Below are 23093 nucleotides of genomic sequence, written 5' to 3'. Positions count from 1 at the left end.
TGAAAAGGACTTCTGGAAACCTGGCATTAACTGTATGAGTGCAAATAACTTTTCCTAGAGTTTCCTAGGGAAAAAAATTTTCCTAACTTTTTTTCTAGAGCTAAGTACTTAGACAAGTACCTCATTCTAGCTACCCAAACTAAAGGCATTCTAGTGACCCTGCTAGGCAGGCTGAAGGTTTGCGTAATCTCTGTTGGCAGAAGGAACAAGAAGTGGAGCTGGTCAGTTATGCTCTGACTGTTACTTCTGGGACTACTGGAGACTGCTCTTTTGTGTGTGTGGCCTGTGCTTAGGGTTAGATCTGGTGGAGTGAAGGCTATCTTTTCATAGGTCATAACATCAGCTGGGAAAAGCATCCTTTGCCCCATTTTGGTGTCCTCTGCACCTTTTCATTGTAAGACATGGTGAGAAAGCAGATCTGTGGGGAAGATGCCCCATTGATCTCTGCTTTAAAACCACTCAGACTCTGCTTTGAGATATTCCAGCTGCTTGAGCACTGCCTTCTTTCTTGTTACAGAAGCTGTTCAAAGTCATTGCTCCTCCACTGAGTGCTGGGAAGTCTCTCACAGGTACACAATTTCCTTTTAAGGGTTTCCAGTTTTGACTTAAGATATTCAAAACATCAAATATCACTTCCAACAGAGGGATGCAAAAAGGAAATACATATCCAGTATCAGGGTCTTGGAGAACAGAAAAGTGTTCTAGTACTATTTGCTGTGTGTAAAGCTGCTCAATTTACTGTGTCTAAAAAACTCTGCATGTGTGTCAGATGAGATGTTTTGCTAACAGCTGGGAAAAAGAATTGCATCTCTGTGTATTGTCTTGTGAAGAAAAGGTGACAAATAATTTTTGTTTTGTAGATGAGCAGGTGGTCATGGGCAACAAGCTGCTTGTATATATAAGGTACGGTCCTTTAGAAAGTGTGTGAGGTGTGGCATAGTGCTGGCACCAGATTTTTAAGTTGCTGTAGCTGTGTAATCTTACAGTGTGTTTCAAGGTATGAGAGGCTGCGTAAAATAGCAATGGCTACTTTGTACAGCTGACTTTACTTTGTCAGCTTTACATTTAAAATGGCTTTAAATTTAAAAATGGCTTATTGTTACGCATCATTTGAGTGGATAAAGTTGGAGACTTAAAGCTCATTACTACTGATATGCCAAGACCATGTCTTTATCTTTAGAATTCGGTTAGAGTGAGTTCTTTGTCCTGTGTGTGACACAGTGCTCCTTGAACAAGGACTCTGTAGCCTGGAAAGCTGTATTTTAGCCCTTTCTGCCATGTCTTTTGGGATAGATGTACTCAGTTGCTGCTTAATATGTTGCCTGTCATTTGCAGGATGTCGTTCTGAGATTGCACTGTAGTGATTAATTAGTGAATTGCTTTTTCTGGAATCTACTCAAGATTGTGAATGTTAGCTTATGCATTACTTCTGCTTCCCAAAATGCAAGAGTAAAGATTTTTGTGAGAAGTACTGTTTCCTCATCACTTTTCTGCTGTGGAGTAGCATACCTTGGACGCAAATTCATGCAGCACGTTACGCATACACATAATATTGTATATTAACAACAGTGCTGTCTGTAATGCTTGCTTTCACAATTTACAAAATAAATTTGTTTGGCTTGTTTTAAGACCATCCTGAAAACTAACTCGAAAATAAACTGTTCTCCTCAATCTGTTTAATGTCAGGATGTATGAAAAATGCCTTTCTCCTCCTTTTCTATAGCTGCTGCTTGGCAGGCCGTGCATACCCACTGGGTGATATTCCTGAAGATCTGGTACCTTTGGTTAAAAATCAGGTGAGCAACCTTGTGGAAGGAAACTTTCCCATGTCAGGTTTTTAGAAGAAGCTGTGTATGTCTTATTTCATGGGTTTCTGATAGAAAACTATCATCAATCTGATAGCTGTATCCTTGTGATATGAGTGTATACCATTGTAAATACCAAATACATTTTTAAAGAATGAAATCAAACAGTTGCCGCAATTTGAATGTTTAAACTTTAGTATTTTTCTTTCAACTGTAAGTTGGGGTGTGGCAACACAAAGTTCTCAGTGGCACTCATTTAGATATATTTTTATTTTTCTTATTCTCTACCACAAAGTTGACAGAAATTTGTAGCTGTCTCTTCTTTCTGAACTTGACTGTGACATGTCAAATACGGGAGGATCTCCCGCATTTTCAAATGCATGTAACAGGGGATTGATAAGAGTAGAAAGTGAGATAACATCACAGAACATTAAATATTCCCTCCTCTTTCTGGCTGTTGCTGAAAGTTCAGCTTGTGTTGGAGTTTTCCTGCCTTGGATATTACACCTCTTCTCCCTTTGGATGGCAAAGCATAAAATTGAGCACAGTTTTCCACGATGAAGGTCCCATTAGCTGCGTTTCTGTCAGTCTTTGCCCTGGTATCCTGTCACCGTATCTTCACTTCTGAGGCTTATCCAGTCTTGGGTATTCAGGACACATACGTGTCTGTTCTCTAGGTGCAACTCCCATGTGCAGGGTGAATGTCTGCCCTGCCACTTAAATCCAGATCACACATCCACAGATACTAAGTAAATGGGTAGATGAGGTGGGATGTGCCACCACTGTATCCTTGTGATATGAGTATATACCACTGTAAATACCATATAAATTTTTAAAGAATGAAATCAAACTGTTGCTGCAATTTGAACGTTTAAACTTAGTATTTTCCTTTCAACTGTAAGTTGGGGTGTGGCAACACAAAGTTCTTAGTGGCACTAATTTAGATATTTTTTTTTTTAGATATATGTATTTTTTAAGTAGTACCAGATAGAGTTCAGTAGATAGACATGTCTCTACTAAGTAGCTCTTTGTTGTGAGTTTCTTTGCTCTTGATTTTATGGTTATATTAGTGCATGTTCATACTCATCTCTTCATCAAGATACTGTGTTTGCTGAAGATAAATTTCTGGCCTTGTGATAACTGCAGGTTTTCAGCTGAGGTCAAGAGTGTGTTGTTATCGAGTGTTCCAGGCTGCATCCTTGTACCCTTGGCTCATGGAGTCAGCCAGCTACCTGTTCCAGTGGTGGCTGCTCTGCCACTTCACGCAGGCACGTGTGGGCAATTGGTTGCCAGAGCTACTTAATAGGTTCAGGGTGCTGCGACACATATCTCCTTAGGTTTATCTATCTCAGGAACCCCTCTTGAGAGTCTCCTTCGGCAGGAAGGACATTCTGGGGGTCACAGAACTGGGAAAGGGTTTAATGTTAGGTGTCTTTTGGTATTTGGAGGGGAAGGAGGATGTAGTTGGTTCTGAACTTAAACTCCTATATCCTAGCATGTGATTCCAGTTGGTGTGATTCCAGCTTTTTGTAGGGGCTGGCCTGCAGCTTACGTTCCTGTTGTCGCTAATGTCTATGACTGTATCTGAGGTTTGAAGCTGAGGTGAATCTGTGATGGCTGCGAGGTTTGTGATTCAGGCTGTTTGACAACTTCTTCCTTTATGTCCTTATTACTGCCTCTTGCCCACAGCACTGAAGGGAAGATGCTTTCCCAAAAGACTATTCCACAGTGATGCTGTTAGGAAAGACAATTTCCTTTTCTGCTAGTCAGTGCCACTTTGAGACAACTTAAAAGGTAACCAGTTTCTTCCTTTTCTTGAGAAAAGGCATAAAGCAACCTGTGGCTTGATATTTTCCAGTCTTGTGACTCAAGATTGTCTGCTTTCTCAGTCTGTTACAGCTGTGGTTAGGAGGCACTAGGCTGGTACTACATTCCTTCCCATCCACCCACCCTGGCCATCCTTAGTTTGGGAGAGCTGGCCCTGAGCGTGTCCAGCCATTCTGCTTATATAAGGCAGGATCTTAGCTGCTTCAGAAAAGCCTATATCGATGTTTGTAGGCTCTGAAGCGTCTTGTTTTACACCCTGTGGGCTGAGCACAGGCTGACACTGTAACCTGACATCCAAATTGTCTTCCTGGGTCACTTTAGGAACAGTGGCTGATGCCCTAAGGTTTCTGTGTGCTGCTATTATCCTGTGGCAGTGCAGGCTTACACTGCTGTCCTCCTCTGGGACAAGCTGTGGTTCTTGAGCTCCATCTCTTCGTGTTGCTCTTCGCCAAGCTGTTCAGTGGACCTTCTTTGGCTCCCTGGATTTATCAGTGTCCTGAGTCTGCAACAGCAGCTTTCACATCAGGAGAAAAAGCCTGTTCGGTCTGGATTGTCCGATTGCAGCTGTTTCAAGGCAGCAAGTACTATTGCATGTGCCTTATGTATTTCTTCGGGACAGGTGTGAGCATGTTCTTGATTTCACTAGTTAAATCCCAGTGAACTTATGGCAAAAGTATGATGAGACATGCATGGTGGGGTGGGTGCTTTTCTTGCTTTTTTTCTTTTTTTTTTTCTTCTTTTTTCTAATCCAGAGCTTGTAGCTCCATGTATGTGGTAGCTCTGGGTTACTGCAAACCCTTTCCCTCCAGGGTGTGCAAACCAGACTGCTCTGCTTTGCTGGCTCAAGCACTGGGCTGTTGCCCCCTCCCGTGGTCCTTACCAAGTTGCCCCCTGCACACTCCAGAGCTGGCACAGCAGCAGGCTGTGGCTCGGGCTCCAAAGGGAAGCGATAGCCCAACCAGCAGCAGTAGCTCTGTGGAGGAGCCATCAGCCTCTCCTTGTTACGAGCTCTGATGGTGTTCCTGAGAGCTTGGCTTAACTCCCTTCTGTCTGGGTACTTGACGCCTGTCTAGCTGCAGTCTGGAGGTTTTTTGGCTTTGTTTGAAGAGTTCCTAGCTGGCAGGTGGGTATCGGGTTTAAAGAGGCCAACAGGGAAGGCTGTGGGTCTGAAAGTCAAGCTGCTAACTCCTCCTGGATTCATGGCCGCTGTGGTGACAGGAAAGTTAACTCAGAACAGGAGTAAACAAGAGAAGGTGGCACTTCCTGAGGATGGCTGGGGGAGCGTATTACCTCTCAGTTCTCCATGGGATCCCACTGTGTATCTTAACACACGCTCACGAGTGCTAGCCAGTCTGCAGCAGCCTGCTCTCTTTCTGCTGGTAGCCAGATCTGTTGTGAGTGTGTTAGAGAAAACTGGAGCTGTTGCTGCCCTGTTTGTTTCCTGGGGGGATCTAGACACCTCTGTCAGTGGTTCAGTAAAGGGAGTTGCCTTCGTTTTGAAAGACATGCTCAAACTTCAGGAACTAGAAAGTCAGTGGAGAGAACAGAGAACTGAATAGTGCCTATTGCAGCGCCAAAAGCTTTGTGCCTCAAAATGAGAGGGCAGATTGACTGGCTCTTCCCAAGGGAACTACTGACAAGGAGAGGAGCTGTGCCCTGGGTAAGGAGGAGTTGCACAGCTTTTCAGGATAGCTGCCAGGAAGAGGAGGGAGTTACCTAATTTCACATGCTTTGGTCTGCCAGCGTAAGCCTTAATTTTTGCTTGATCTTAAACTTTGATTGATCTTAAATTGGTTGGCGAGTCTAACAAAGGAGAATTTTTTTTCCTACTAACAAGCAGCAGAGAGCATTCAATTAAGAACACTGATGGAGTCCTGAGGTGCTTTAAAGCTTAAGCGCAAAGCAGGTAATGATGCTGCTTTCCCATGTGCTCATACTATCAGTTACCTGAAATCAATAGGAAATTGCTTGTTTGTTTGAATTTTCATTGCAGGTCTTTGAGTTTCTCATCCGGCTGCATTCAACTGAGGGATCTGTGGATGAAGAGGTCTACCCTTATGTTCGTACCTTACTGCACTTTGACACTCGGGAATTCCTTAACGTTCTTGCTCTGGTAAGAAATTGCTGATCTTCTCCAAAGAAAAGCGCAGTGCCAGTTCTTTCATCATCTATGTCATGTTGCATGATCTGTAATATTCCTATTAAAAAGTTCATGCTTTAGCTAAACCAGCAGTTACTGGCTTGATGCAGAACACATTTGATGTGTGTTCTGTAAAATATCAGAGGATATCATAATAGTCTTTTATGTCCTTAAATATAAATTGATGAACATGACATATGCAGTGAAGACTCTGGTAACACATGTAAAGCAAGACTAATGTATTTGTAAAGGGAATTTTAGTACCTACATCTTTCTCCTGTGTCATGATTCATCTTTCTTTCTTTCCATATTTCCTTTCTAAATGTTTTAAATTTCCTCTGTGTGTTTGGACCTGTTACTTCTACCTGAATATATAAGAACCATTTTGGTAGTTAAAAAAGAGCGAATTGTGTTTTGGAACCTGCTGCTTAGGTGATATGCTCAGAATGGGCTTAAAAGCATTGTCAACTTTGTGATGTGGCTGCTGCTTTGTGTTTGCTTGTATTTCTGGGGTTGGCAGTGGAGAGCGTTCTTCCAAGGTGTCAGTGTTTTGCCTCACGCAGACTTTTGAAGACTTTAAGAATGACAAGCAAGCTGTGGAATATCAACAGAGAATTGTGGACATACTTCTGAAAGTGAGTGTGCTTAAAAATTAACCTCCGTTTACATCTGCCTGATTATATACAATACTGTGCAGAAAAGCCTGTAATTTGGATGAGGTGTTTCCAGTCTTGCCCTGGATGCCACCTCTGAGCAGGTGGTGAGCTGGAGCGTGGATTCACCTCAGCCAAGGTTGCCAGTTGGATATTTGTAAGTGGCGCTTCATGCACATGATATATGGGGACAGAGATATCTCCTTTCCTGCCTGTGATTTCACCTGGGTGGTACTTTGTCAAATTTCTCCTTGCTGCACTGTTAAGCTTTTTTTAAATCTGTTTCTCATTGATTCCACTCCCTGATTCTTTCTGAGCAGGAAAAAAAAGGTCCCAGGAATCCTGTGTCTGGCAGGGTGCCAATGCTCTTCCGATAAAACACTGCTCCCTGTATCTGTAAATGCTGTGTTTGGGATGTAACATACCCGGAATGACAGGCCTATCTTTAGTAAATGGGAGAGAAGAGGAATTGTGAGTTATCAGCCCGGTGCTCTAGAAATCACTTGTCATCTGCAGACTGTGTTCCTTAACAATGAATGTTCTCATTAAAAGCTATCACTGCCAAATGCTGTCTGCTTTCCCCTTCAAAATTGTCAGCATTAATAATGAGTAGCTCCACTTGGAAGCTGTTTATGTATAAACATATCATAAGTAGCGCTTCCCTGTCACTGTCATCACCGGTAGATGAGAGCAAGGGCACCCCTGAGTGAATTGGGTGACAGTGCTGCTGCAGTAGTCTGTGTCGGAGGGGCTGAGATAATGCAGTGGTGGGGGAGCTTGTGTGAGCCTGCTTGAGCAGGACGTTGCTGTAAGGGTGTTAGCCCTGTGCTGGGTTAGACCATGCCGGTTTGTGTCTTTAGCTGCTGCCAGCAGGAGGTGGCACACTGCAACTGTGTTCTGGAGGTGCTGGGGGATGTCCCTGTGGCATGGCATAGGCTGGAGCACGCTGTTTACAGCCCTGCTCTGTGCCGCTGGCCACGTAGCAAATGTCCACGGCAACAGAATTCAACCCTGCTCTTGGAGGGGAAAAGGAGGGTAATTGTGAAAAGGGCTGCAGGATTAAAAGCATCTGCAGGCAAACGATTCAGTGTTATGAGAACTGTCACTCCTTTGGTCTGGAATCTGCTCTCCTTTTGGATAAAAATAATAATAATAAAAAATCTTAGAACTTTTTATTTAAATGTGTCATCGGCAAAAAAAACCACTTAGGAAATAGCTGCACTTTTAAAATAGTATGGTCAACACAGACATTCTGCTAATGCTGATCTAAACTTTGCCAAATATATTGTCTTTTAGAAAGTCCATGTGGTTGGCCTGCAGGCTCTGTAAGGTTGCTCTTTCAGAGGTGCAATATTTTCATGGACTGACAAGGACCTAGTTTGTGAAAAACAAAGTCAAAATGAGTAAAACGCTACTATTGTTTCAGTGACCTATATTTTTGATGCTGTTATCTAACACCTGTATATTCTTCTGTGTGAAATAGCCTTTTTAAACAGAAAATGAAGATAGCATTAGCTGATGTTTCAAGCAGAGCTCTACTTGATTCCTTAATATGCCTTACCTGTCTGTCTCCACTTGTGTAAGACAGCTATCTCACGGGGGGCTGGAACTCCAGGTCACTTTAAGAAATCAATTGTATCTCCCAGGCTTAGACTGAATGAGGTTATAAACTCTGAGACGCTCCATGTCTAGGTTTTGCTAGAGCAATTCTTAGATGTCAGCTGAAAGATTTGTTCAGGTGATGGATTTCCACCCAACTAAACCCACTGCTTTTAGAGGGGGACTCTCCAAACGGGCATCTCACTTTCCCTGAGTGCTTAGGGTTCTTTTAGAAGCATGAGACACCAAGTCAGGACACATCACATCCTGTTTTTATGTGCCAGACAGGTGAGAAGCACTTTTCGGATTTCAAATCCCTTTTGAAGTGATTCTTACTTATTCTAGTGATAGTCCATTTTTCTGTTATTTCAAATCAAGTCAGCACAGCCACAAGTTTCTCGAAATATTCGTAGACTAACAGCTAATTCAATGCGGGGAAAGAAACTTTTCCCCAAACTGTTGTTTCATAGTCATTAAATCAGTTCTTCTGCATACCATAATTGAAGTGGTGAGTACCTGGGACTTGAAGTCAGATGTACGGGGGTTTTTCTCCTATAATTACTAATCTTATCTTTTTTCCTCATGTGACGTTTCCCTGCTCAGAAGCTCTGTTACCTGTCCGGTGATCAGCACAGGCTACAGAGACAAACAAGGGATTGGAGCCCCTTCACACCTGAAAATCAGGGATATGCAAGAACACTTGAGTATATGGCAGAGAGGTTGAGCTTCTTCAGCTTTAGGACAGAGGTGATTTATCAAGGACACATCCACCATCTGTGTCTTCAGGTGGCAGAGTTAAATGCTATGGAAGGTGGTCATCTTTTGACCTTCAGGGTGGACTAACACCAGGAGATTGTGCAGATGTCTAGGGTAGGAGGGGATATTGATGGTTGTACAGGGATTTCTTGTTGCAGTGTCCTGACTGCTTTCCCAAAGGCAGCTGCAGAAGCACTCACCTGTACTTTTATTTTTCCCTTTTCTCTCTAACACTTCTTAGGTCATGGTAGAGAATTCTGACTTCACCCCATCACAGGTTGGCTGTCTCTTTACCTTCCTTGCCCGTCAGCTTGCCAAGCCCAACAACACGCTGTTTGTGAACAGGACGCTTTTTGACCAGGCAAGTATTCCCTTGCGAGAGGCAGAAAAAATAGCAGCACTAAAGAAAGCATGGCTAGTGCTGTAGGCTGAAGCAATTCTGGCAGTACTGGTGCAGTATAAAGCAGGTAGCATCTTGCTGGGACTTTGCTGTGCTTTCATAGCAGCCGAGTAGGAGAGACCACAGAAGCACAGTAAGCTCCGTATGTCAACTTGCCTGCTGGAGCCGTGTGAGAAATAGGGTTTGGTCCTAGGAGATGGAACAGCCTCTGCTCTTCCCCTTGGAATGGCAGATTCCTGTGGTCAATAGCATGTCAGGAGAGAGAAAGCAAAGGCCCATAATGGCAGGAGCCAAGCTGTTTATCTTTAAACCCTCATGAGCATTTTGGCGGCTCTGTTGTCACTTGTTACGCACAATGAAGATGCCAAAGTAAGGAGATAAGGGGTGCCAACTAAAATGATATTGGCGAGCTTATAGAGCACGGATACGTAGTTGGTAATTTCTAGTTCGTGTGGTTGCTATCCTTCTCTGCTGTTTGAAGTAGGCTGATACGCACCAATGCATGCCTGAAGCTTGCACAGGTTAAGCTCGTATCCCAGCCTAAGCCCCAGAAATTCCTGTGACAGAGGCCACCGCTTCAATGGCTGCAGCAGTTGTGCTTTGATGATCATAGGGATATATGAACACCCATAAAAAAACGAGTTACAAAATACAGTCCCTTGTCATGATTTAAGACCAAAGAAACTCTGTGGAGGCGAAATGGATTTGTTTTCAACAGTTTAATTACAGATATATTAAATTTCATTAATTATGAAATTAATCATTAATAAAAATTATTTCCTGTTTTTCTGGGAGAGATGGCACTGTCTAGGAGAGAAGTCAAGAGGGTCAGTGTAGTGGTTCCATCTATTTGGTGTATAGCCCAAGGCAGGGCCATGGGGTCCCCCGAGTTCTGTATTTCCTGGTTTCCCCAAAGTTTGATTCTAGATCCTGGTGCAGAGTCATGGGTTTCCCTCCCTGCAGTCTTTCAGCAGTTTTTGGTTACACCAGAATTCTTAAGTGTCCTTAGTTATGGGACCAAGGAGAGAGTACCTCGCAGATGACTAGTACACTCAGGTAGCACCGTTGCGTTCTGAGTTGCGGTTGCTGCTGTTGTTGCTCACGGCCTGCTTGTTAGGTTTGTGCTAACGGCCTTGCTCGGCAGACCTGACTCATGCTAACTTCTACATCCATGCACAGGTGCTTGAATTTCTGTGCAGTCCAGATGATGACTCCCGCCATTCGGAGAGGCAACAGGTAATAAATAACCTTCAAGGGAACATTTCTTTAAGCACCAGGTATGACCAGACTGTAGAGCGGAGTTCAGCCTCGTTGGGAATGGGTGTTGGCTGAAGGTCATGTGCCAGAGCAGACACCTAGCGCAGGAGTGGTGGCCAGCAGGGAAGAATTGGGCGGTGCTGTACTTCACTGAGCAGGAGTGAAGGGGGATCTACCCCAGCATCGCCTGTGGGAGAGGTTTGACAGCAGTAAGAACCGAGGCAGAAAAAGTCCTGGGTAAGCAATGACCTTCCTAGTTAGTGGACAATCAATTAAAAACTTGTGCAATAAGCCCTGTGTTAATACTAAATTTAACGGACCAGGGGCACTGTACTTTTAATGACACTGCTACTGCAATATAAATAACGGGTCTTCAATATCTGCAGGTCCTTTTAGAATTGCTGCAGGCGGGAGGGATAGTACAGTTTGAAGAGAGCCGCCTTATCCAAATGGCAGAAAAAGCTGAATTGTAAGTTGCTGCCTATGATATATCAACACTGCCTTTAGATCTTGTGCATGAAGTTTAAATACTGCCTTTAAATCTCCTCCAAAGCTTTTCTCCTCTACGTTTCCTGTTCCTACTTTGCAGCTGTGTTTGGGATTATTTTCCCTATGCATTCACATGTGCTTCATTTAATATGTTCATATTTAGTCCTAGTCTTTCTGTCTTATCTCTACTGGGTGTTCTTCCAGAAAGCATTGTTAAGATAAGAGGGGGTAAAGCTGTGGAAACCCTTCAGCGTGAAACCCCGTGGGGCTTGATGAATTTTGGCACTTCCTATCCTAGAGCCCAGGCTTTGTTCAAAGGTATAGTTGTATATTTGAATGCTCTGCTGCTGACAGATGGAGATGACTCGTTGGGGTGAGACCCACAGGTGGTTTTAAAAGCACGAAGGGGTCTGGAGCCACCCCCGTTGTACTCATTTTAGAATTGAGTAGGAGAGACAAACACAGTGTCTACAAAGGCTAAAAATTTCCACAATCTCCTTTACAAGCTTTATGCTTCTAGAAAGAGTCTGTCATGCCTGAACAGAGCCGGCCAAGGGGAGGGCATCTTCATCCAAGCCTTGAATTTGGTTGTTCTGTGAATTAATCCACCATACTGCAAAGGACCAGAGAAAACAGAAGTGCAGTGGTGGGGTATGCCATGCCCATTTTCCTCTGCCTCCTAGAAGCAGATACTGAACCAAATTTTTCAGATTCAAGACATGCATTTTTTTTCCTCCTTGCTTAAGAGAGTTTGACAGCCAGAACTACCAGCTCAGCTGCATCCATCTGAGCTAAAAGACTGTAGTGTGATGTTATTTAGCAGACTTTTAATTTGTTTTGCCTCAGTTGCATCTGTTTTTATCTAAAGTCTCGAAATATTTAAGATATTTTATTAAAATGTGAAGGTAGGAAGCTTTGTCGTAACACCTTGAGTCATGTTCAGTGTGTTTCTTCAAATTAGTGTTGCAGATTGGCCTAGCTTAGAGCCAAGTGTGTTATAGGAATGAGGATGATCTATGAACAGCAGAACCTGTGAAACCTTATTTCTTTAAGGATTTTTGTCCTCTGCCCCCTGCCTCTCGCCTTAGTAACTCCAATTTTCTCTGTTCTGTATGATAAGTTCCCGGAAAGAGGAGGGTGATAGACCGGCTGGGCTGTGGCTGATGCTGAATGGCACATGTAAACTGGAGCCACCCAGTCTGTGTGCTGAGAACCTTAATGGAAGATAGTTCCAAATGCTTTTTGTAAAACATGCTGTTTTCTTTTGAGTGCTGACAAACTGTGCTGGATTTGAGCTGCCTACCTCTGTTCTGCTGGCTCAGATGAGTGTGTTTTTCCTAATATATTTTTCATTTTAGCTATCAGATATGCGAATTCATATATGAACGAGAGCTTCGCTATGACAAAATAATTGGCTGTTACCTGCATGATCCAGTGAGAAAGGTGAGTACATCTAGTGCTCCTGGCCTTTTTTTCTTTGTGGGCACAGCAGCCCTGCCTTTCTGTTGTACTTTATCTTAAAAAGTATCCTTCTTTTGCAGTTGAGTTTTCTTACAGTCAAGGCTTTTTGTGTTTGTGTGTTAGAGAGGAATTGTCCTGGTAGAGAGGAGTTGATTTCTTTAAAGCTTCAGAGTTTTAATTTCTTTTTAAATTTAAATAATGCTAATACATAAAACCTGAGGGAGAGGTAGGATTTATTGCAGATGTTGCAAACTGTGGTACTTCCTTGTTTCTGCCACCCCCCTGGAAAAAGTCTCTCTGCCCCTACTATCTCTTTGCAATTACCTTCTGCATGTGCAAAAGTTGCGTGTCTGCCCCAGTTTGTGAGGTATTCTTTTCCCTACCACCAGCAGAAGTTGAGAGGGGAGTCTGGCAAACGTGAGCTCACCAGCTCCTTATGAAACCACCGTGCTGAAAGTTGTGTTGGATGACGGAGTCAGAAGAGAGTGAGAGAGAGATGGTAAAAACATACAGTACAGGAGAGCACGTGAGCTGAAGACAGTGCAGGAGAACCTGGGGGAGAGGCTAATGTTAAAGAGGAATGCAGGATTATCCTGGGAAAACTGACCTCCCCTCTGGCAGAGTGTTCTTTTCTCTGCCTGTGCTCCTAGCTGGAGTGATGTCCTGTCCTTTCACCCTGTGAGCAGGAGGGGGATGTTTCTAACAGTGGAAGAACAATTTTCGCTGACCTCAGTGCTTAACGCGTTTAGCATCAATTCTGTTCCACATGGCGCTTTTTTTTTTTTTTTTTCCCCTGGCTTTTCTTCAGGAGCTATTTAGAGACATATAATCTGGCCTGCACATAACTTACCCTGACTTGCTGAGAGAGGACTAGCCCTGAGGTCGTCCTAAGACTGTTTGAAATGCTCTCCCTTACCAAAATCTAATGCTGTTAGTGGCGCTGCAGAACATGCTATACCATCTGTGGTTTTATGCCTTACAGGAAGAAGTTTTCAACTATATTCACAACATCCTGTCCATGCCTGGCTACAGTGCTGAAGAAAAGCAGTTGGTGTGGCAGAAAGCTTTGGAACATATAGAGGTACAGTGCATCCTAAAGCCGTGGTACCTCAGCTACCGGTAACTCCCGTTGGATCTGCCTAGTGCTGTTCTGTAAGCAGAAGTGTCGCAATGTTGAATCGCAACTGTTTAGAAAAGCGCTGGCTTTTTAAGGCTTAGTAGTCTCATTAATATAAGCGCATCTTTTAGATTCAGGCTGGCTTCCTTGGTTTCCTGGGTGCAAGTATTGCTCTTTGGATAATGGAACCTTATCAGGTCCCCTGATAAGATGACTGATGCTGAGTGTGTGCTGTGTAGCAGGGAAGGGATCCATTAGCAAGTCTTTCATCTCATGAGTGTGCAGCAGCAGCAAGGTCAGGACGTTGACATCACTGACCTCACAGTTGGCGGTATCAAATTCCTCATCTTCCAGTGACAGCAGCATTCAGCGTTGGTACCCTGGCACTTCTAACCGGGGGAAAGATGGGGTCATGACTTCTACTGTGAGACGCAGACTGTTGCTAGACTTCACTAGCTAATAACTTTTTCCCATCTCTTCAGTCTCTTTGCTTCAGGGGATGGAGATGTGTCTGAAATAATTGTCCAGTCAGTAGACACGGGGAATCCATACTATCCTGTAAGGTGGTGTCAGTCCCCTCCAGTGTGATCTGGAGATAAGCCAGGAAACTCTGTCTATGAAACAAGCAGTCATGCACTTGCCCAGACTACCTAGCAGAAAAGAGCCACAGAATTCTGCATCTGGTGAGGCAGGCAAACAATTACTGCGTACTTCTGAAAGATACAGAATACTTTTAGCATCTGCCAGCAGCTGCAAGTAATGCGTGACTAATGAGAAAACGGACCAAGAGGGAAAATGAATCGGAAGATGATAAACAAAGAAATGCTGGAATCCAGCTGTATGACACGCAGCTTGCTGAGCTCACACCCACTCTCCAGATGCACTTTCAGGGAATTGGTGGTGGCGGTGGTGCTGCGGCTGAGCAGGCCTGGCTCATTACTGCCTTAGCAGAGCAGCCGTGGTTCCACTGTGCTGTCCTAAGTTGAGCAAACTGCTGTCTGCTGTGCTGCTTCCTTGTCTGCTGAGTTCTTCTACTGCATCCCTTTGCTTGTGGTGGTATATACAGCCCAAATTGGCGTTATGAGTGAGTCAGCCTCCTGCTGTAAGCCTTATTTTGTGTCTTTATTAAATTACAGCTAGGTCTGCTTGCTGGGTCTCTTCAGCCTGAGGCCTTGACAATTGCTATTGCATGTTTGGGTATCTCAGGACAAATTAGAAAAGTCCCGGGTTGCCCTTCCTAATGTTTCTCATTGTGTTGTGTACTGGTTTTGATAGGCTTGTCATAGGCTAAGTCTGCCAGCTTTTCATATTGAGTTGTCTGGTTTTGTTTCCTCGCTCTGGAACCACTTCTTGATTACTGTGCAGTGTCAGAAATGTGCAGTGCCCACTTGTCAGAGCTGCATACTTTTCTGGAGTTGGTAAACAACAGAAAATATTCCTCTCAACTTGTCCATGGCCATCCTTAAAAACAGGGTTTCTTGCACTGTTCAGTCAGTCTCATAGCCAACAGCCAGTTGCTTTTTGCAGCTTCCTCCACAAAGCTCCTGGGCAGCTCACGGGTTCTGTAGGTTGCCGCTCTCGGGTGCTCTCACTGAGATGAACTTCCTCTTCCCTTTCGGCATCTTCTGTTTTCCAGGACTGCTGAATAGAGTACATACAGTTTCATGTGGTTTAGCAGCTTATTGGCTGCTATGGGCTTTTGTTCTTTTCCATTGCATTAATCCTGCTCTCGGACATTCAGAAAACTTAGTGGTAAATTACACTTTACCAGGGTGATGCTGTGATTTCGGGTTCTTTGAAGAACTGTCCTTTCATCTGCTGAGGTATGAAAATAGCAGACCAGCCTCTTCAGTTGAAACTAGCACTGTCTACAGAGGCTTTCTTGGTGATCATCTGACAGAAAGTGGGTTTGTAATCAGTGCCATACCTTATTTTCTCTGTCATCCTACATAGCTGTTGTTTCTTGATGTTCATCTTGAAAATAAAACCTAAGGCTTCTCTTCAGTCAAAATGCTGCTTGTGATGGTCACTTTCTGTCCTCAGACTGACACGCCTTGTGTAAGTACTGTCTCCTCCGGGGCTGTCTGCCGAAGGAGTACCATGTTTGCAAATTGTTTGTACCTGGGAGAGAATGAAAACCCAAGCCCAAAACCTTTTGACTGTGAGGATCACACTGATTCAAGAGCTGCAGCCAGTTACAGGGAGGCTGGGCCAGCCCCTTCCAGCCAGGCGGTCCGATCCAGCAGCCCTGCAGACCAGGGAGGCTTTGTTCAGAGAGAGAAACAAATGAAGGCAGTCGCACTACATCCCTTCTGCATTCCTCTGCACCGCTGTGGCTAAGATCATCTGGGTCCGTTGGATTGCCTGGCCTTGTGGGATGCAGGGGTTGTGCTCCTGAATGCTGGGGAAGCAACTAACAGCTGTGGCCCACACAATAAATCTGTGGGGTCAAGCACCACAGAGTTGCTTTACATATCCAGTATGGCAGGCAAGTTTTGCTTTGGAAACCTCACAAAATGCATCTTCTATGATAGCTCTTCTTTAATGATCGTGGGAGGCAGTCGTGCTCTTCCTTGTTGTTTCCTTCCTTGCCTTTGTCCTGGTCTGTTGCAGGCACCAAATTCAGCCAGTGCCACCTACATCTCTCCAGAGACTAGGCTAAGACTGAGTAACTTTTTCAGATGTATTTTTTTTTTCTTCCAGATGTATGTTTATGATTTTTTTCTTTCTTTCCCACTATAACAGTTGTTTTTGTTTAGTAAAGCAATGTTTTCTCCTGCTTAGCAGGGGCTTTTGGGAAGGGTTCCCAAGTACCCAATATTGGTTTGAAGCAGTTGCTTCTCATTTATTTGGAAGCATTAAAGCAAAAACCTCATGTTCTGGGTTGTGTAGACTTGTATGATATGAAGCCTCTCAAATCAAGCTTGACAGGAGGCAAACCCACAGGCATCCAAAAGATTATTTTTTTTCCTTTTATTACAATAAATATTTTTTTTAGGGTTTTTTCACATCTGGATAGGTATTAGTTACAGGAAACCTGCTTTTAAACCTGTCGTTCCATTCTGTTCAAGCCAGTTAAAAGACCATTCCCATTTGATTGAGAAATTCCCTAGGGTCAGTTGAGGGCTTTGTTTCCTCTCTACTGCTGGCTCCTAGTTGGCACTAGGAATGTCTTGTTGGCAGGGGGTAAAAGGCAGTTGTCAGAAAACCTGGTGAATAATTTCCTGCCTTAAGACTGAGAAGCGGTCTTGTTGGTGTAAAGAGTTTTGTATTCTTACAAGGCCTATTGTGTAACAAAATCATTGACTTTCAAAAATACTTTTTTACAAACTACACTTCCTCCTAATAATTTTTCTCAAAATCACTTTTTGTACGATGGTATTCATTATTTACATTATTTTACAGCTTTCATCTAGGCAAAGATGCGGTTACAACATGAATGGACTTGGTGATACTGCATAATTGTATTGCCTGTGAAATGAAAAGTAATTATTTTGTTGTGTTTCTCTCTCCAAAGGAGTTGCTGCTGCTGAGTCCATGTAAAGCAGCCGACTTGGTAGCCATTCACTTCAGCGAGCAGATTGAGAGCATCATTACAAACCTCCAGGTAAAGTGTCAAACTTAATTGATGCTGGTGCTCCTTTACAGTGGGATTGCCATTCTTGTAGGAATTGATTGCTAAGAATAACAGTAAGTTGTTGCTGTGTCATAAATAGAAGAAAACTATCTTGATAGCTACTCAGCTGCAGGAATTTGCTCATTTCTGTTGTTTGGTCTGTTTGTAGCGTTCTGGCCATGAAAATGTACGATCTCCAAGTTGCTTGGTCGCATCACTTGGTGGTAATGCAGTTTTTAGTTTGGAGTTCTGTATGGCTTGCACTCACAGATCAGGCAGGGCTGTTGCCAGCAAACATATCCTCTGAGTATTTACGCAAGGCAAGTGCCTAAAGCACCTTCTTCAGCAGGCGCGAGCTGTGACCGGTATTTTCTTCAGTGGATATAGTTGAGGAATCGCTGGTTTATAACATGTTATTTGAAAGAGTAATACTCTATCTTCTCCTGTTGTACAGGACCAGTTCTTACTCTTCCAGTTTCTGAGGAGTCTCCTTGATCCGAGGTATGTAAGAAAATCGGGCCATTTACAAACTACAGCTTGAAAAAATGGGTTAAAATAAATTCCTTGGTATTAATAGACAACCTGAGGCCAAGATTAGGGCTTGGAAAAGGTGTCTTGCTCTTCAAACTGCCAAAATTTGAGAAGGATAGTCCAGAAATAAGTGTGGTGGGGAGTACCCTTCAGCAGAGCCCTTGCTGGCTTCTGAACTGGGTGGTGGTGTGAGTTCCACCACGTGCGGTGTGACGCTCCCTGCAGCTGGTGAGACTTCGGGCATTGTTGTACCGACCGCTTCGAGAAAGCTGCGAAATGGTTACCCTGTGCCTGAAACTGTCCTCAGCCCACCAGTCTGATTACTTTGTCCAAGGTGCCCAAGCTTAACATAAATAGAAAAGCATTTCGGTCTATTGGTATTTTTCATTTCTATTTTATTTCAGAATTGCTGCCATATTTCACTGCAAACTTCTCTTTAACCACTTGCTTGCTCCATCTGCTCCTGTTTCAGTATTTCAGCACTGAGTGTTCTCTTCCTGTTGAATCGATTTTGAGTGCTACAAGACCTTGCTTTTATTAATTTATTTTTTATATATATTTGCATATGCACAGCTCCAATTGCTTCAAGTTAATGCAATTGAAGGACAGATCTTGTTCTGTCAATTAGCTACAAATTAATTGTGCTGAGGAGGAAGAGGAGTAGGAAAAAGTGTCAGTGTTTCAGCTCCTGTTGAGGTGGAATAAAAAGCATGCTTTGGAGGCTAGAATTATTAACTTTTTGGATTTTGTTAGATTGTCAGTTAAGGGAAAATGCTTTGTTATTTCCTGAGGTTTACAGCCATGTTTGCATGGAAAGCGTTAACTTCCACACCTACTGTTTTCTTAAGTCAAAATAAACCCAGAAATTTTGCCAAGAAAATATCTTGGTTGGGTTTTATAGGAGATAAATTATATGATTTAGTTAATAAATGAATAATTAAAAATAATAGTTGAATAGTTAAGCAGAAATGTTACCCAGCTGGGTATTAAGTAGGACCTTATTTATGCTGTGATATCACTTGCAGCAAGTGAGACCCAGTGAAGGCAGTAATTAACCTGGATTTTAATCTTATGCATAGAGCGGCTTCCATAATCTCTGAGTAATAAACATATCTAATTTAACTCTACCATAATTAGAGCTAAATGCAACCATTTCTTCTGTAGTTATCTTCTAATCAAAAGCAGCACCTGACGTGTTCCAACCAGCAATAGGAAGCAACTTTCTGTATCTGATCCTTTGAACGATCTCTGCTTTTCCCTCCGGGGCTGGTGTCCGCAGGGTGCGCTGGGCCATGCGGCTTGTCTCGTTGTGCCTTGTGTGTCCTGGGAAAGGTTATGAATGTTCCTTTTCCCTCTGCGTTCCAACGTCCACTAGTTCTCTGCACTGCAGTAAGATGTTCAGCATCCCGAGTACTGGAGATAAAGCACATGCTGGCTGGACTGTAGTTGCCAGAATCCTCAATAAGCAAACGAGAAGTGGGACAGTTATACAGAAAAATGAACAAAACACTAAGTACTCTGGATTCACGTGTGGCAGTGAGTGACCATAAAGCAGAAGGTCTGGAAGGCCAAGGTTTAACCTGTTGTTACTGAACTCTTGTTGGCAGTAAGAAGTTCTGTGCAGATCCTAGATTGATGAAGGGGCTTTTTCTGTGGTTTTTTTTTTTTTTTTACATAACACCCAAGGCCCTGTGGTCTGTTTTCAGTGCTATGAGGCTGTCTGCTTCTAAGACCTATTAAAATGAGCTGAACTGTATCCTGAGAGAGGCAGGAAGGAGAGAGAAATCTTGCTGTGTAAGACCTAATCTGCAGGTATACCTACACTTTGCAGTATATCTATACATAAAATAGTGATTAGGTTCTGCTGAAAACATCTCTTTTCCATCAATCTAAATGTTTGTATGCTTTTCAAGCAAAATTCTTACTAAAATAAAGACCCTTAGAGCAGTAAATGAGCTTTTAATGTCTCAAATACGAATCGTTGCTTGATCATATGGGGACAGGATTCATCATGCTAGTATAAATATCCTAGTTGGTGGAATTGCATTAGGGATTAATTTGGCCCATTTAATTTAGCTAGAGATTTATTTTAAAGGAGGAGGAAGGGGGGAGGGAGGAAACAGGGTTAACAGAAATTGCCTGGGGAAATTAAAACCAAATGTCATATGTTTGTATCTTACAAGCAGCCGCAGAAAATGGAGAATGTAGTGTGTATTGCTCAGCTCATTAATCACAGCCTTTGCTACATTTCCATTTTAAAGTCTTCAGGTTTTTTTTCCTCTAAAAAAGCCCACACAGTGAAGCATGCCTTTTTACAGTGTGTGTTTGTGTATTATACCAGCAATGTTAAGTTATTGAGCAAAACAGTGCGCTGGGTCTATAACTATATTAACAGATACCTAAACTTTTAGATTCTGTTACGATGGCTCTTCTCACTGATTACTGTGACACGCGCAAGGGTCGCTTGTGCCAGGCTTTGTGAGAAACCAGTGATTATCTCATCCTTCTAAGAAAGAGCGTGTCGAGTATGGCAGGGGAGGTGTTTGGCATGTTATACTGAAGAAGAACATAATCGCACAGAGCTGAGCGGGACCTGCAAGTCTCAAGATTGTTCCTTCGTTTTTAACATTATCAAAATCCAGCTTTCTTTCTGTTCTCTCTTCTCTGTTTCTTCAGTGAAATGGTTAAGGAAAACACCAGCTTGCTCATCAAGTCATGGATACTAGGTGTCAGAGTTATTTCCAGACTAGAAGTTTGCTCTGGTACTAAAAATGTATGATTTGCCATTTTCCCCATTTTGGTAGACAGAGATGATTTTTAAATAGAAAGTGCTACTTTATTTAAGTCTAGCTGCAAAAAGAGTAGAACGCTCGCTCCCTTACTGGCATTGGGGGAGTTCATAGGGTGTGTGTTGTGGGAGGGGTGGATGGTGAATGCAGGAGGCCAGAATTCGGGGTTCTTGTTTGGTCCTTCAAAAGTCCATCTTGATTTGATATCAGAACGCAGCAGTGTAGATACCGGGGTTTGAACAACTGTGTTTTGGACACTGCGATAGGCACCTGTGTGAGCTTTCAATTTTGGTAAATATAATTTATAATCAAGCGGTTGACATTGTAAGCACAGTAAGCTGCTTTTGGATTGCTAGAGGCCCGGTATTCTCCTGGGCTTTCTTGGATGATAAAAATCCTGTTAGCTCCTGTAGCTCCCAGGGAATATAGGATCATATTGTATATCAGACCTTGTCCATCCCATGGATGTAGGGTTTGCACATCAGCACATCTCCTGATTAGGAATGTCTGTTCAGAAAGATAACAAAATGAAATACCTACCTTGATCTGTTTTCTTTCCCAGCAGAAGCTTCAGAACAGGCTTAAGAGCCCCGTTTCCTAGGCAGGATAAACTTCTGCTGTTTCTCGTCGTGATGCATTTATCCTAGAACTGCCACATGAAGTTTAGCATACAGTGGTGGTGAACTGCTGTTTGTTTTGAAGGGTTGCAGGTGCTATGTTTGTCTCTAGGAAAGTATAGTCCTTTCCATCCTAATGCTTTGAAATCTCAGGCTTCATGTTGTTCTTTTTAAAAACAAGATCAGTAGAAAACAGTCAGGACACAGGGAAAGTGATGGGCTTCAAATGAAGAACATGCAGTTCTGTTCTCTGTTTTGTTTCCCCCACATTTCCTTAATGATAAGCCAAGGGATAAGAAAATGGGCACGATTTTTCTGAATATAATATTATATATATTGTTAATTATAATTATCCAGAGCCCTACCCAGAGGAGTGCCAGGTCTGCACTGCTGAGTGCTTGACCATTGTGGAAGGCAGGGAAGCACAGCAGGGGTTGAAGGCTTCACCTACCTGTGTAGATTGAGCAGATCCCATGCTGGGAGATGAGGCAGATGTCTTTAGTTCCAGTTAAATATGGTTCTGTAGCGCAGCTGATTGCAAAACCCTTGAGAGAGGATGCAGCCTTTTGCTGGACAACATGCAGAGGCTGGTTCAAAACCTTACAGTGGGCTGTCTGCTCCACCAGTGACTGTAAAGTGCACAGAGTTATTGCCTCTGCAAGAGCAAAACCAAATGCACCAGTTTTCTTCTGTTTGAGAAGAGGTACTAAACAAAAATGAGGATGTTTCCCTACAAGAAGCATGATTTCATATGTCAGTGACATAGATAAAAGGGATCACATTCTAACAGATGAAGCATTACAATGTGATACAGGAAACCAAAGAAGAATTTCAGGCATGATACGCAAAAAGCAATAAAACATTTTCTCGAACACATGCAGGGAAGGTCTGTAGGGCAAATAGACAACCGGCATCTAAAATGACCACTCGGAGACCATAAGGTTTTACTGAAGAAATTGAAGAAAATCTTTGCTATAGAATTGCTGAAGATGTGTCTGTGCTGGTATCTTTCTTCACAGGGGTCTTTGATAGCCTAATTTATACTGAAACATCAGTAGAATATTTTGTGGAACAAATGAAATGCCTACTATTAACCTCCAGCACCAGTAACTAGTAGAAACAGGATAGTTTTTCTCTTAAAACCAGGCTTTTTTACTTCTGTTTTAATGATAATAGATAATGCACAATTCACGAAGGAACTCTTCTTTCCAGTCAGACTTATGGGCTAGAATCTGATTTGATTCTCCTGTGCCTTTTGTATTCCAGAGAAGGCATTAATCAAGACCTGATACATCTACCACCCTACATCACTGAGCAGTTCATTGAGCTGCTGTGTCAGTACAGCCCAGACCAGGTTTTGGAGACGCTTAAAGTTCTGGAATACTGCAGACTGGAAGAAACCATCCAGGTAGGGAAGCCATATATGCGGACAGGGCTAGGGGAAGCATTCAAGACAGCTCTATCTCTTGAAAGTGCTGTGAAAGTACTTTCACCAAGGTTGTGGATTAGTTCCTGGATACTCTTCTAATCCACTTCTAGCACTGTTTTTCCCCTTGAGCTGCTAAACTGCCCTCCTAGCATGGTTAGCTGTATTTAATATACTGATTCTGAGTTTAGTCTCAGGACTAATAAGAAAAAAGCCATTAGTGCTCTGAAGCTACGGAGTAACTGCAGAATAGAGACTGGCTGTGTTAATGTTGATTAATATGTTAAAGGTATATGAAGTCATGGGCTGGGGGTTTTGGAAAACAGTGTTGCCAAAATTTGACGAGCGCTGGGAGAGCGACTATTTCTTCCCCTTATGAAAATTTTAACAATAATCTGTCCTTGATCTTGATTATTTATACAAATTTTTAATATATTTTTCTTTAAATATTTTAATGTTGGTGGTGGCAGTAGTGCAAGTTGGGAAATAAACACAGCATAGCCAGCAGCAGGGGAAAGTAGGTGTGCTGCTCAGACTGGGTAACGTGCCTGTGAACACATGGAGACACAATCCTTTCTGACCATCTGGTCCTCATTGTCTTGTGGAGTAA

The 23093-nt window shown here is 43.0% G+C and overlaps 1 protein-coding gene across 2 annotated transcripts in view; it reads left to right on the top strand.

Moving 5' to 3' along the window:
• The window catches only part of VPS8 (VPS8 subunit of CORVET complex), an 84709-nt gene that overhangs the window by 34623 nt on the left and 26993 nt on the right, over positions 1 to 23093 (top strand). For both annotated transcript variants that reach the window (XM_040613712.1, XM_040613713.1), the window contains 13 exons: positions 518 to 569; positions 861 to 903; positions 1724 to 1796; positions 5626 to 5745; positions 6336 to 6407; positions 9022 to 9141; positions 10360 to 10416; positions 10824 to 10906; positions 12285 to 12369; positions 13370 to 13468; positions 17022 to 17111; positions 17575 to 17621; positions 22324 to 22465. In XM_040613712.1, coding sequence (XP_040469646.1) covers positions 518 to 569; positions 861 to 903; positions 1724 to 1796; positions 5626 to 5745; positions 6336 to 6407; positions 9022 to 9141; positions 10360 to 10416; positions 10824 to 10906; positions 12285 to 12369; positions 13370 to 13468; positions 17022 to 17111; positions 17575 to 17621; positions 22324 to 22465 — 1083 coding nt within the window. The remainder of the gene's footprint in view (positions 1 to 517; positions 570 to 860; positions 904 to 1723; positions 1797 to 5625; positions 5746 to 6335; positions 6408 to 9021; positions 9142 to 10359; positions 10417 to 10823; positions 10907 to 12284; positions 12370 to 13369; positions 13469 to 17021; positions 17112 to 17574; positions 17622 to 22323; positions 22466 to 23093) is intronic.

Source organism: Falco naumanni, chromosome 13 (assembly GCF_017639655.2).
Source record: "Falco naumanni isolate bFalNau1 chromosome 13, bFalNau1.pat, whole genome shotgun sequence".
Classification (NCBI taxonomy): Eukaryota; Metazoa; Chordata; class Aves; order Falconiformes; family Falconidae; genus Falco; species Falco naumanni.
Note: the sequence above shows the minus strand (reverse complement) of the source record. Positions and strands in the feature narration are given on the sequence as shown.